The 14,979-nt window shown below is 42.0% G+C and overlaps 1 protein-coding gene across 1 annotated transcript in view; it reads right to left on the bottom strand.

The window, feature by feature from the left end:
* LOC116183603 (dynein axonemal heavy chain 5-like) overlaps positions 1 to 13,771 on the bottom strand; it is a 49,579-nt gene extending 35,808 nt beyond the window's left edge. The window contains exon 1 of the mRNA XM_077782601.1: positions 13,670 to 13,771. Within this exon, the coding sequence (XP_077638727.1) occupies positions 13,670 to 13,771 (102 nt within the window). The remainder of the gene's footprint in view (positions 1 to 13,669) is intronic.
* Between the last annotated feature and the right edge of the window lie 1,208 nt (positions 13,772 to 14,979).

Genomic DNA, 14,979 nt, shown 5'->3' with positions numbered 1-14,979 from the left:
ATCCAAACCCCTGTTGGGTGTTATTAGGTCAGAGACTTGCACACCAATTTCCATCCAAGTGTGTAGTTTACTAATAAAATTTTCTAATTGTCTGCAGACTCACATTTTTTTGTTCCTCTTGACCAAAGAGCATTTACAAATCTTAGGGGCTTCCTTCCTCTTAAGGGTGGGTCATCACAACAGCACTAACAAAAGCTTTAAAAAAGCCAATGCATCTTCAAACTGGGGAACCACTAAAAGTAAGAAGATATAGAAATAACCGCCAAAATAATTAAATCATGGCAGACAACATGCAAACTATTTAATAACACCATACTGAAAAAAGAGTGCAATTGCACAGCTTCTACCATGGAAAAATTTGAGAAAAAGCATTAGCCAGTCAGCATAGCTAAAAAGTAGAGCAAAAGCCAGCAGGTATCCTCCAAAAAGCTGGAACAACAAAGACATGGAAAAAATACAGATAAATTATAACCTGACAACTTAGACAAAGATGTAATTAGGCAAGATGAAGCAGACTGAATAATATCTGTTAAGAAATACAAAGTGGTGATAATGAGATCCCTGCCATGGTGCACCACAATAATAGGAAATTTCCCACAATGTCTTAAAAAAACCATGGCATTGCAAGACTTGGGAGTGCTGCTGGATAAAAGGCTGGACATGACCCAGCAATGTGCTCTTGCAGCCCAGAAAGCCAAATGTGTCCCAGGCTGCATCCAAAGCAGTGTGGGCAACAGGGGAGGGAGGGAATTCTGTCCCCGTTCCCTGGTGAGATCCCACCTGCACTGCTGCAATCAGCCCAGGAGAGACATGGACCTGTTGGAGTGAGTTCAGAGAAGGGCCAACAAGATTATTAAATAGAGGGATGGAGCACCTGCCCTATGGTGAACGACTGAGAAAATTGTGTTTGGTCAGCCCAGAAGAGAAAAAATGCTTTGGGGTGACTTAACTGTGGCCTTCCAGAGACCTGAAAGGAGTTCACAAGAAAGACAAAGAGGGGCTTTGACTTCTGTCATGTAGTGACAGAACAAGGGGGAAAAGAGTCAAACTGAAAGAGGTTAGATTTATATTAGACATTAGGAAGAAAATATTTACTGTGAGGAAGGTGAGACAACAGAACAGATTGCCCAGAGAAGCTGTGGGTGCCCCATCCCTGGAGGTGTTCAAGGTCAGGCTGGATGGGGCTTTGTGCAACCTAGTCTACTGGATGGTGTCCCTGCCCATGGCAAGGGGGTTGGAACTAGATGTTGTTAAAGATCCCTTCCAATCCAAACCATTCTATGATTCTATAAGAAATCAATAGACGAGTACTAAATTTGTATATATTTTTGCTGCAGAATTCAGTATTTTCTTCACAGAAACCTCCCATTAATGAGGCAATATACTGGGGCCAGATTATGAGTTTATAAGCTAAAAAAGAAAAAAAAAAACTTGTCATTTTTTTCTAAATGAATGAAAATTAATGCCTCAGATGGCTAGAAGCCCAAAAATTGCAAAGGAGCTCAGACAAAAGAGTAAAACTTCTTAATGTGACATGTACTCTGAATCAATATCAGAGGACTGGGCACTGGCTAATAAAATAAATGCACACCTTTAGGGCTAGCTGAATGAGAAACACCTGACGAGGAAGCCTTGGCAGGTAAAGTAACAGGCATTATATTAAAGCATATAATTAAGAGGCAGCTCAAATTATTTAATTTCCAAAGGAAAACCCAAAAAGAGTTTTGTGAAAGAGAGACTCACTCATCATGAACTGCTGAGGTTCAGTAAAGAGGTTAATAACCATTAGTAAAAAGAAGATTGAGCTAAATTATACAAATTTGCAAATAAAGTTTCAGAAAGATCAGTTGTCAAGTGCTTTTAGGAAAAGCATGAGGGAAATGACCTTCAAGGATAGAGACTTGATTAAATGTTGGAATGGAGAGGATAGGAAAAAAAATCAATAGTTAGATCTTACAGCAAGAGTGTTAAAGTGGAGCGCTCCAGGCATCTGCGCAGTCAAGTGAAAAAAGGAAAAGCAACAAGAGTGACATCTGCAGACAAAAGTATGTTATTCAAGGTAATAAGGAGGAGCACAAAGAATTACAGAATCTTCCAAGACTGAGCAACTATGATGTTTTAGAATGGCAAATGAAAATTCAGTGTAAGCAAATGGAAAAATAACAAATCTAAACCAAAATTCATATCACAATTATGGTCTCTGAACCAATCATTTACCACCATGAAGCCTATTTCTACCTTTGTGAGCAACTGGCTAACATACAGAAATTAGTAATCATCCTAATTTAAGGGGTCATAATCATAACTAGTTATAATTTTCCTTTTGCATTAAGTGTGAGATAAATGCACAGTCTAAAAAATACAAAAGATTACTGGAGACAAGTTTTTAACAACATTTCCATATTAGGCATATTAGATTATGAAATAGAAATTTGTGCAAAATGCGACTTCTTCTATCACTATAAAGGTCAAAAAATTTATTTGTACTTTTTCTAAATCAGCATGGGAGGCGGGGCAAACTCATTATTTATATCATTTATCACTTCTAAGGTAGCAATACTTTTACAGATATTAACTACTTTCTACAAGCTGTTTTGTTATCCTTTTAAGTGAAGGTAGTGATGTTTGTAGTTGTTTGTATTTTCTGTTCTACTGCCCTTTATTTACTTGAGTTGGAAGGGGATTCAGCAGCACAAGCCTTAAAGACACATGCCTGATTTTTTTTTCTGCTATGCATATCACGTAAGTAAATCAATAACTAAAAGCTTGGTTGTACCTGTGATGTTTCTGGGTAGCTTAGCACTATAAACAAAATGTTCATTTGATAATTTGCTTTTAATGGAATAGCCAAATATAAAATTTGCCAATTAAAAGCTCACATTTTAATCTGGCTATCAATGGGTGTCAGACAAGGCCTTTGATTCAGGCCCTGCAAGTTGATCCATGTCCCAGAACTATCATAACCTTAGTTGCCAGCACCAAACAGATATGGAACCTTTTCTTGCCCTTTTAGTAATATTAATATTTGAGAGGATCTATTGCTGTGCTGAATTTAGGCTTTTTCACCACACTCGTTTAAAGTTTTCTAAAGTTGTTCAGACACAACTGAACTAAACTGCTCTACAGCTTTTTAAATCTCCATTGACAGGTGCACTGAGCTCACAGAGTAACTCCTTTGACCTACAGGTCACGAGAAAAGCACTTCTTAAGCTCCAGAGACAGAAGCCAACCCACAGTTGAGACATGATGTATTAGTACTAAGTGATAGAATTATTTAGGGTGAGAAAAACTTTAAGATACAGTCCAGTCATAAAAGTTTGACCGTATAGCAAATAAGAGGTAAATAACTTGTGCACTACATATCTATGCCTTTACAGATTTTAATAAAAAAGTACAATTTCCACTGTACTGTATCACCCGGGTATACACAATATATTCATTAAAACAGTTCAGTAGCTTGTTGGTTTTTTCCAATCACTTGGAAGTTATTTAAACCTCCAGCTGTCTTTTGGACCATTCCTACCAGTCTTAGTTTGAGGTCTGCCTACTGGACCATCTTTGAAAAGAGTGCGATGCATTAGATAAAAATAGAAGTTGCATGCCACTTCTTCCACAATAACTCAGGAAGAGATATTTGTCCAGATGTGTTACTAGCTCATCCAAGAAGTCTTCAGTTTGAAAGCATTGAAAGTAAAATACCTTCTTTGTTTTCTCTCTCTCCTTTAATTTACTAATACATGTACAACTAAAAGAAATTAAATTCTTCCACACATGCTTTCAAAATGTAGAAAGTGATGGGGGAAGTGTTTTTATTTTGTAAGGTTATGACATTTTAAATTAATATTTACTTCCAAGTAGTCATTAAGAATGCCTTACTCATTTTTCAGTCTATTGGGCTTATTTACAACCAAACAAGATTTCATTTAATGCAAATTTTACCTGCTCATTTCCTTAAAATTTAAGTGTAATAAAACTTTAATTAAACAGAGCTGCAGCAACTAAGTATATTTAATTCATGCTACCCAATTCTTTGACTAATAAAAAAAAAAAAAACAACCAAAAAAAAACCCACTTGGCTATTTTTAATAGTAGCAGCAATGGCATGAAGAACATAATGCTTACCCACCAGCCAATGCAGTATTGTTGGCTTTCATACTGGTTCTTTTTCTCTGGAGAAATAAAAAGGTAATAAACAAAGCCATAGATTCCATTTCTTTTCCACACTAATTCTTTCATTCTTTCTGAAACCAGTCATCCTCTAACAAGGCACTTCTCTATGCTCCAAGAATAAGTGACTTTTTTTATTTATTGATGAACCTAAGATTTAGATTACTACCTTTACTGGACCTCTGGAGGCTCTCCCCTAACAAACCATTATCTTGAGACTTCTCTTTCACTTAATACTTCCAGTGCCTTTTTCCCCAACCATGATCCCATGACTGCAATATAGCAAGCTGGGGCAGGGGGAAGGTAATATCCAAACCCCTTTATTCACATTTTTCTTAAGATTTAAAATGACTTGTAATTGAATACTGTTTTAACAGTGCTCCTGAGAAAACAAAGTAAGGTTCCAAAAGCTTTTCCCCAAAGCTACTGCATTGTCTGCATGTGGCTAAATCAACAATCTTGAAAACTTTGCTTCTCAGCTTTTAGCAGGAATTCCCACTTCACTATAGTTAAATAATTGTCCAGAGGCCTGTTCATATTGTCTGGGAGGGATATAAAATAACCCCACCACAGGTAAAGGCTAAGCTCACTGTTTTGTTGAGACTGTTACAATCCCTTAATGTATTTTAGTAGATTTGAACTTCAGCTTTTAAAGTCCAACAAACCTGAAAACTTCTTATGGCATGGTACTTTCAGGTGCTTTCACCTCAATAACACCAAAGGTTTATAGTTCTGTAGTCTTGCACCCAAGCTGTTTTCCAGAGCCTCTGTGGGTAGGATTTTTTGTCTCCTTTGCTGTTCCGGTGCTAATACTCTTGTGTTGTTATTCCCTGTGGCCTGCATCTGCAAACCCCTAAAGTGCTGTTGCCATGCATATAAGAAGTCATTCACTCTGGCAAAAAGATCACCCTTCCACACTTCCTCTTTTCTTTGCTTTTTGTCTTTGATAGATTACATTAGGAAAAAACAAACATAACAGAGTGGAAAATGGTCATAGAGATGCTTGATGACTATTACTGGATAACATGGGTGGAAAGAGATTTAAAAACTAGTAAGCAATGTTTACATTTGATTGGCATACTCCAATAAAGTCATAATAGGGAGTTTGAACAAGTCCCAAGGAAAAGAGAGTGCCTAGTGTCATTCCTAATCTTTATCCCTGCCACATGCTGCACTGGAGGCATAGACAGGCCAGTCTAAGAGAGTGCTCAGCAGGCACCCATTTCCTGGCCAGACTGGTGGAGAGCACTGTCACTCTCTCCCCCACCATTCTGCTGGTTTTTACATTTCCCTCAAAAAATAAATCTTTCATCTTTACAGCCAATGAATGCCATCAGCTAAAAAAATCCTGCTAATAAATCCTTGTATGTTGCCGTGTGAGACCGGCTCGGGGCAAGCGGCTTTTCCCCTTCGGCTCTGCGAGGCTTGGTTCTAGCGCGGGAACAGACAAAATGATGACACGGGGCTCGGGTGAAAACACGTGTTTATTGTAGAAGTGTGTTCCCGAGACCACCAGGGCACCAACTGGGGGCTGGTTATACCCCATGCCGGGGGTGGGGGGGAACCTGAGCTACAGCCAATGGGACGAGAGGCAGGGAACAGGGGCAGGGAAACCCCGGAGACCCCGGGGACCGCGATGGGAAAGGCGGGGGGGACAGGGACAGACCACGTGCTGAGGGGGAAGGACAAGGGAACGCAGGGTCAGGACAAGGGACCGCGGGGAGAGGAGGGATGTGGGGGGAAGAAGAGAAAATTATAAATCTCGCAGCTCAATCTTTTGAATTTACATAAAGGAAAGGGAGTTCTGAGGTAAAAACAAATTAGCAATGTTACAAAGAGATATCAGAAAGTGATACACCAATCATAGTTACAATGAATAGGGCAAAAATCTTTTCCACATTACAATTTAAGATAAAGGGTACAAAATTATCACAAACACATTCTGTATCGAGGATGAAAGTAGGATTCATGACGCGATGCTTGTGGTTTTCATATTCTAGCAGAGCAGAAGCAGGCAGCGAACAGCAATGTGGTTTCTCCAATTTGATTATTTGATTGCGAAGTTGGCATAGCATTGTGGGCAGCAATTAGAGAGGATGATGTTTCCTTCTATAAGGTATAACTCAATCCAAGAAGTTATTTCCAAATTATCACAAGCAATGGGGAAAACTTGTATCAAAATAATAAGAGAACTTTGGGCAAGGTACATTTAGGAGATGGGATAGAGGGTGAACCTGGGCACCACTGTTTCAGGGGAAAAAAACCACTGGAGCCCAGGTCCGGGTTTCCAGCTCCACTCCCTTCAAAGGGGGCCCCCCCACAGCAAAGGGGAAAGCTCTCTTACAAAGGGAGGTCCTCTAATGGAGGGGCCCCTTCGGCAATCCCTCCCATCAGAGAGGGAGCCAGAAGAAGGACTGAGGGATTAATCCAACCTCACCTCCCCCCTAATAGGGGTTGGCTTCCCTGCAGGAGGGTGCAGGGCCATTGGAGGAGGGGTGGGGCTGGCGGGAAAACGTGGGCAGAAGAGAAGGATCAAGGTGGGAAAATGGGATCCCTGTAGCGTGGTCAGCACCATCTTGGGAGGGGGTGCTGGGTGCACTGCATCTCACCCGGGGAGGCACGGCCAATGCCACCCCTAAGGGAGGATAACAGTGTCCGGCAGGGCGCTTGGGGCAGCTCAGCCACTGCCATCCCCAAGGGAGAAGGTTTGGGGAAGTCCATGGGGAAAAGGGAAGGGGAAACTTCACAGAAGCTGAAGGGGAAAACTACAGGAGAGGAGCCCAACGCAGCTGGAAGCCGACAAAATGCATGGATGTGAAGGGCCTCTCTTAGGATGTTAACAATTCTCCTATAGCTGATGTGTCGCCGTTTACAATTCTGTCCCATTGGTGTCCTTTCGACCCCCCCTGCCCCCATAGCCCAGAATAGGGAGGAGAGGGTAGAAAAGGCAGCTTTCCGAGAAAGAGAAGGAGCTTTCCAGTATGAGTTACCCCAAAAAAGACCAAGCGAGGCTGCGTCCTCCTCGGAAAAGAAAAAGCCTCCCGGCCGCCAGGGACATGCAAGGCTACAGCCCCCATCTGGATGCGGACGGTGGTTAAAACTCAGAAAAGAAAAAAAGGTAGCTCAGCCACCCGCCAGGATCCCACCCTGCTCTGACCCAACTTACCCTCCGGGCTCAGGCGGTGAAATCTCTATCTCTCTCCTCGGTGGTGGAAAATTGCACTGAACTGAGGATGTATTCTTTCACAGTTTGGCTCTCCCAGAAGCCTAGGTGTTCCTGTTAACCAGAGCTTGTCCATGAAACTCTGCGTTCGGCCGCTGTCAGCCTCTGGTCTCCATTCAAATGCCATCCCCTGACGGGCCACTTTTTGAGCTCAGTCCATCGAGCCACTGCCAAACTGTCCACTTTTTCCTTGGGTAAGTCTATCCGGCTCCTGGCCCCTGATGTCCAGCTCCCCCCGCAGCGTGGCTGCTCCCAGGCGGGATAGAGAACACATTGGCGAGGATGGAAGAGGGTCCCCAGAGCTTCAGGTTTGTTTTCCGCCCAGCGCATCACTCCTCTTAGCGTCTGCAGAGCTCTTATGGCAGCAGAGTTCCTTTCTCTCTCCCCACTCTCACAAATTGATGGAAATAGCCATCTTCTGCTACCATTTGTTGCCATGCGGGACCGGCTCCAGGCAAGCGCCTGTGGGAGCACGGCAGGAGGAGGGGAGAGGCAGTGGCCACTTCTCCCCTTCGGCTCTGCGAGGCTTGGTTCTAGCGCGGGAACAGACAAAATGACGACATGGGGCTCGGGTGAAAACACGTGTTTATTGTAGAAGCGTGTTCCCAAGACCACCGGGGCACCAACCGGGGGCTGGTTATAACTTGTGCCGGGGGCAGGGGGGAGCCTGAGCCACGGACAATGGGAAAAGGGCAGGGAACAGGGGCAGGGAAACCCCAGAGACCCTGGGGACCACGATGGAAAAAGCGGGGGCGGGGGGGCAGGGACAGACTGCATGGTGAGGGGGAAGGACAAGGGAATGCAGGGTCAGGACAAGGGACTGCAGGGGGAGGGGGGATGTGGGGGGAAGAAGAGAAAATGACAAATCCCGCACTTGCAGAAAGATCTTTTCATTTATACATCATTTGTAAACACACAGCATTTCATAGAAAACCAAGAGAAAAATAAATTATTTCATACAAAGGAGTTCTGTGCTTCTTGACCTGATTTATATTAATAAAGAGTTTACCACATACAATAAGCATTCTTCTTGAAAAGGTAAAAAACTTTGAAAAAAGAAAACAACTCAGAGCAGGATGAAGGGAAGTTTTAATTCTTTATTAAACTAATGACCATTATAAATAGATTTGAGAAATGTCAATTTACACATTTTACATTTTTGCATCTTAAAACGTGCCAAATGAAGTTCATGAGAGGCAGAATGCATGTTATTTTCTCCATTCTAGACATTTTAAATGCTTTTGGTATATAGAGTTTTAGGAATAAAATGGTAAAGCAGGAGAAACTACTGACTCAGACTTCTGGCACCTGATCACAAACCCAAGTTATGATCTCATAATCCCTTAGCAGTTGGAGCTTGAATACTCCACCCTCCATTATCTGCTAAACAAAACACTTCCATAGTAAAAATCTGATTTTTCATTAAATTTTTTGTGTTCATGGAACACTATGTGTTCTATGCTGTGGAAAAACCTGGTATTTTTTTTTTTTGTAAACTATTATCTAAAATACAAAGGCTTGAGTCCCATATTTCAGTCAAAAAATCCCAGCTTCTTCTACATTCTGATAATTGAAGTAATTTAAGTTAGTCTAAAATTTGCAATTTAGACGATTCTTCAACCTGCTGTAACAACAATTACATTCATAGGTGCTAGTCACAACAACAATAAAGGAATCACAAACTGAATAGGAAAATATTATTTGGTGCACAGATTGAAAGACAGAGCTCCAAAATCAGCAACATGATGGATTTATTGCTCCAAGAATCTGAAGTTTCTAATATTTTCATACAATATACTAATATTTCTTTTTCTTCTCATGATACATTAGCAGCGTCTTCAGATTTTCTAGGAGTTCTGAATGCTTCAAACATCCTCAGAGAGGGCATCTCCTTTCTGTTTCCTTAGATAAGCAGAAAGACACCTGATTTGTGTACAAATAGAATAGATACTTGAGGACAAAATGTATTCAAAATAGTAGGTGAAGAGGGTTGAGGTTTTTTGTCCTGCAATAGCCTCCAAGAAGTCTTCTGTAACTCAGCCTGCCCTTAATCTTAGACAACATAAGGAATGTCAAGTGCCACTCTCTGCATTTTAGCCTTTTTGTTCACTTTTAATCCAGATCTCCTAATACTCTCTGTGCCGGGTTTGGATGAGGCAAATTTCTCCCTGCCTATTGGTGCGGGGCCATGTTTTGAATTTGTGCAGGAAGCAATGTTGATAATTCAGGGATGTTTCAGTCACTGCTGTGCAGTGCTTAGCCGGCACCAAGGCTTTCTTACCCCACCAACAAAAGACTTGGGGAGCACATCCACAGCAACTGACCTAAGGGGCATTCCAGACTACATGGCATCATCCTCAGTATATAAAGCAGGAGGAGAAGGAGAAAGGAGGGACAATCAGAGAAATGTTGTTTGCCTTCCCAAATCACATTACATGTGATGGAGCCTATAGGAAGTGGTGAATGCACTCCTTAACCTGCTTTGCTTGCATGCAGGACTTTATTTTCCTTATTAAATCATTTTTATCTCAACCCACAAGTTTCTTCACTTTTAGTCTAATACTCTTCCCCCATCTCAGTGCAAGGAGAGACGTAGGTGAACTGTTGTATGGGCCTTACTTGCCAGCTGGGTTAAACCATGACACCCTGCAATCTACTGGGTACCACAGGAACACGACAACATGAGAGGCATGCTATTATTTCGAAAAACTGGGAGTTTGGGAATATTAGTATTATGCCCCTTTCTGTTGTGCAGTTAAACTGGACCAGAGCATTAGCTTCATCATTAGCAGTTCCACTGAACAGGAGCAGAAGGTGTTCAGTGTTATCTCTTTCACTGTGGTTCAAGCCCAGATCCCCACTTCAACACTCCCTTCAGGTATTTTAAATATCTACTCAGAAACCAACAAGCAAAACCAGTTATTTTCCAATAACCAAACATTTTCCTTTATGTAACTTTAGCAATAGAGGAAGTATAGATTGCAAAATTCAACATGACATAAACAAATGCCAAAACCTATTCAATTCCACTAAAGTGGCAATAATGCAAAGTTATACAGTTATACTGGGCTTTTTGGGGTATACATGAGCAGCCTACGTCTTCCAACCATGTCAGAGAGGAATTGGCTCCTTGATGCTAAATTAAGCATTTCTGGAAAAAGCAGGACTGCTAGTGCCTGCTTAACACACACTTACAGTAAAAAGCTGCAATTGTTGCTGAGCAACCAGAGCTGTGTTATTGCTGTGTCCCCAGCTTACCATCTCTCCCTGCACATTCAGAAGGGAGGGGGTTTGACACAGCGCCCTGTAGCTTCTGGCGAATAAACCTCTTTCTGCTTCTGTGGCACATAATTGTTATTTGTCATGAGGTATCATTCTTGATGTGTTTGGAGTACGACACATTGTCTGATCTAGGTTAAGTGACAGAGGTCTTCCTTATCTGTAAATCTTCTGATTATTAATTGTAATGATGAAATATTCCTTCATTACCAGTCACAGTTCCTTGGAAATGTTCCTTCTGTCTGTTTAGCAGTTTGAAATATTATCTGGTTACTGAAAACTGAAACCAGTAAGGACCCATGACATTCTTTTAACCAGTCACCGCCTGATTGTGCCTAAAAAAAATCCTTCTTTCCCTTTTAAACATATGATGTCACATTTTATCCAAATATATTTGGCAAATATATTGATTTATTGCTCATTCATCCCTGTATTCCAAACAAAACAGCATCATTTGGCTTCTGTTTTCTTTTGATTAGAAAGGCATGCTAGACAATTCATTAACTCTACACATAGTTCTCATGCTACTGCATCAATTCCTCTCTCCATTGCTGTGTAATCTTTAATTTCTGGTAGTATCCTACTGGTGATGAAAACATAAGAGAGCTTCTTCCATCTTCCAGCAGGTTAGCCATCAGCCTTTGCTATGCTTACTTCAGCCATCTGACACTACAGTAACAGCCTGTTTAATGCAATTTGCCGCATGCTGTGACATTCAGAATCAGTATTCAGTGGTTTCTGCCAGCAGCAAGCAAGTGGATCCTTTTGAATCTGATTAAATACGGCCAATCATTGCTTAAAAAATTGCAAGCCCAGAAGTCAGAAAATTTCTCTTCATTGGGCATTGAAGAAGCAGTTCCATCCTTTCATCCACTTTTTCTTTCCAGTTCCCACAATTTAACCATCTCTCCCTGCAACTTTACGTGCATTCTCAGAAAAATATACATCATGTAGCTTCCAGCTCCTGTTCATTTTGATATATGTTGCTGAGTGCAGGATTTTTCTTAGCAATGACTTGCAGGATTGTAACTGCTGCAGTGTGCGTGTACATGAATACAGCGACCTGTAACAACCTGCCTTTGGCAGAAGCTGAAAGCATGGCCTCTTCTATATATTGTTTCAGTAAAGAGACTCTAATAAAACTGAAGAATTGTTTTCCATCAGGACAATCCCAAAATCATGGCATATAGAATTAGGCTGAAGTTGTATCTTTTATTGGCAAGGAAAGTATTTTATTTCTTTCAGCAAAGTTATTGCCAAACAGTTGTCACAGACTTAAACCTTTTCACATATTTTCACTGACAAATCAAATGTTTTTCCCTGTTTGCACTTCTGGTATTGAGCAATTATTAGTGTCCTAATTTTGTTTCCCTGGAAAACTGCCAATAACCCAGAGATGTTTGTTAGATACTTCCCATTATTATTTTAAAAATCCAATATCTATCCAGTGGGGAGGCAGTGGAAAGGGGATTTGTTTTTCCACAAGGGCTACTGCACCTGGACATCCCAAGACTTAAGTCAGAATTTAAAAGGTTAACAATAATAATGGCCTGTTTATTAAAAACTCCTATTAAGGCAAGTTACACTACACAAAAGTAACACAGCTACTTTTATGTCCTTAGTGGATGAACTGTGAATTGCTCAAGTGTAGAATAAGTGCTCTTATCTCTGTCTTCCTCCATTCCCTGCAAAACATAGGCTGCATTTGGACACTTTTCGTTATTTAAAAGGTACATCATCAAGCCACATTCTATAAAAGGGAAAATAAAGCAAGATGCAGATTACTTACTTATAAAGATTTCATTCCCAAGCTGCACAAAAGAAAGTTTCTAGCACATGAAGGTGTAAAATTATACATGTAATCAACTATACATTAAAAAAAATTCTATATACATCATCTCATAGCCACAAAAGTTAAAGGAAAAAAAGTAGGAGTCAAATACTCAACTGAATAATACCTCTTGTAAACCAAATAATACCTTTTTTCTGAAAGTTTAACGTACTCTAGATTATATTAACATTTGCTGGAAAATTTTAAGCATTTTAAGCATTTGCTGGAAAATTTTAAGCTTTGGTAGGACAGCCTTCCTGGTAAAAAAGTTACTCTTGTAAGAGATAAGCACAACTACTTTTTAAGTATGGAATTGTACAGAAATAGCAGTTCAAATGCATCTGGAACATGTCCTGGTAACTATTGCAAAATTTAAGAATAAGAGGTACTTGTATTGCTTTAGCATTATAGGAATCTATATGGAATCCAACCATCCCTAGCATCTATGAACCACACACCCACTCCAGGAAAAGGCAATCAAGTTAGCTTCCCATCAATAGTCAAAGACCATACTTGAAACTTCTCTGCTTGTAGATACATCAAGGACTCAGCCAAAACAAAGGGAAAACAAACAGTTTACAAGAAACAGTTTTATTAACTGTGTTAATCCTTGAAATAATGTTGATGTATGTTGTCACTCAACAAAGCTAGTAATAAAGTAACTATCAGAGTGGAGCTGAAAGGAACAGACTTCCAGTGTGATGTAGGAAACGGGAATTTGCACGATTCCTCTTTTTACTGGAGGACTAAAGAGCACCCTATGGCGCTGGCACTCGCGAAAGCACACTGCTTTACTGCTTTCGTACGCGAAGTCTTGCCACAAGACGAGTAATTGCCATTGGAGACACTTGCTCTCTTCAAGATACATCAACGCGTAGTTTGTTTATGAGCAGTAAAAGTTTGAATTTCATCACAGATAAAAACGCCTCCGAGGAGGAGACAAAACTATACCTGGTTATCTGCAGTTCTGAGCGCAGCCCTCAGCAGAACAGGGGGAGAAGCGTTGACCGCCGCTCCTCACGGGGCGCAGCAGCTCCATAGCTCCCTTTCCCACGCAGGCTGCGGGACTTTCCGCACCCCGCGAGCCGCCTGCCGCGGGGCTCCCTCCCTCCCTCGCTCTCCCTGCGCGCTGTTCCTGCAGCTCCGGGCGGCCCCGCCGCGCCCCGCACCTGCAGCGAGTCCGCGCGCCGCTCCACCGGCTCGGGGGGCTGTGCCCGGGGCCCCGGGCGGGCGGCAGCCGGGACCTGCGGCTGCCCCACAGCCGCCTCCATCGCCTGGCGCGGATGCCTTGGCGAGGGGCTCCCGCCACCGCCCCCCGCCGTCCGGTGGGCGCTTTTTGAACTTCCCCGCCCAGCCCAAGTCAGCCCCACTTCCCATGGAAACGGGCTGCCGGTAGCTGGGAGATCCGCGCACAGCGGGACCGCCGCCAGAGGCTGCAACGACGCAGAATTCCCCGCTCCCAGCGACCGCCCTTCAGCGGGAACCCCCGGCGAAACCACCCTCCGGCTGCCCAGGATGTCACACCTTATTACCGCCCTAAAAGCTAAAAACTTGTATCGGGTCTAGCATTAATACTACAGACACAGCGAGATGATCTCACCTTTAACATCTCCCAAATGTTTGCATTTCTGCAGCCCTCTCACCTAGCATGTCTGAGGGAGGCAGGAGACTTAAAAGCTCCAAATGCCGCTATTTTAACTGCTTGAGAAAAGAGCAGTGAAATTTAATACAGCTGGATGCTACAGGTGCACATCTTTCTACTAATTGGATAACGCAGTGGGGGTTGCCCTCTTAAATTACCAGAGGAACTCGTCCTTATCAGGTTTCCTGCATTCCTCACTCCTAGAAGGTAGCAGTGAAAATAAAGAGCTTGCTGACACTCTGTTAGACATGCTGATGGTTCATGCAGAAATCAAATTCTAAGGGTGTTTATAGATTAATCTGTCCCCAAGAAAATCCTTTCCTGCAGAAATCAAATTCTAAGGGTGTTCATAGATTAATCTGTCCCCAAGAAAATCCTTTCCTCCTTCTGACAAAAGATAGATACAAAACAGGGTGGTAATTGCACTATAGGCAATGGTTACAATGCATCACGAAAGTACTGAAAGATGCCTAAGATGAAATATACATGAAGGACAGACTAAATATGTACAACCTGACACTGAGGCATCAGCAGCTTTTGTTCCCCACAACCTACGGCAACCCATCCTCAGGAATGTGAAAACTAAATACTAGGAGTAAAACACAGATAATTCAGGAGCAGAAAACCTGAAATTCTTTACAGAATAGTGTAAGAAACCCAATGCCCAGACTTGAGACAGGTATTTCACTTTGGAATGTGTTTGTCTTCTGTTTCTTTTGATGTAATTTGAACTCTGAATGAGCGAGACTCCTGCTCATCTTTTATGGAAGTATACATGCACAACGCTGCAAAAAACCTGCAGAAACCCTATGTCTCAGCCCAAGAATTCCTCATCAT

Source organism: Lonchura striata, chromosome 4 (genome assembly GCF_046129695.1).
Source record: "Lonchura striata isolate bLonStr1 chromosome 4, bLonStr1.mat, whole genome shotgun sequence".
Taxonomy (NCBI): Eukaryota; Metazoa; Chordata; class Aves; order Passeriformes; family Estrildidae; genus Lonchura; species Lonchura striata.
Note: the sequence above shows the minus strand (reverse complement) of the source record. Positions and strands in the feature narration are given on the sequence as shown.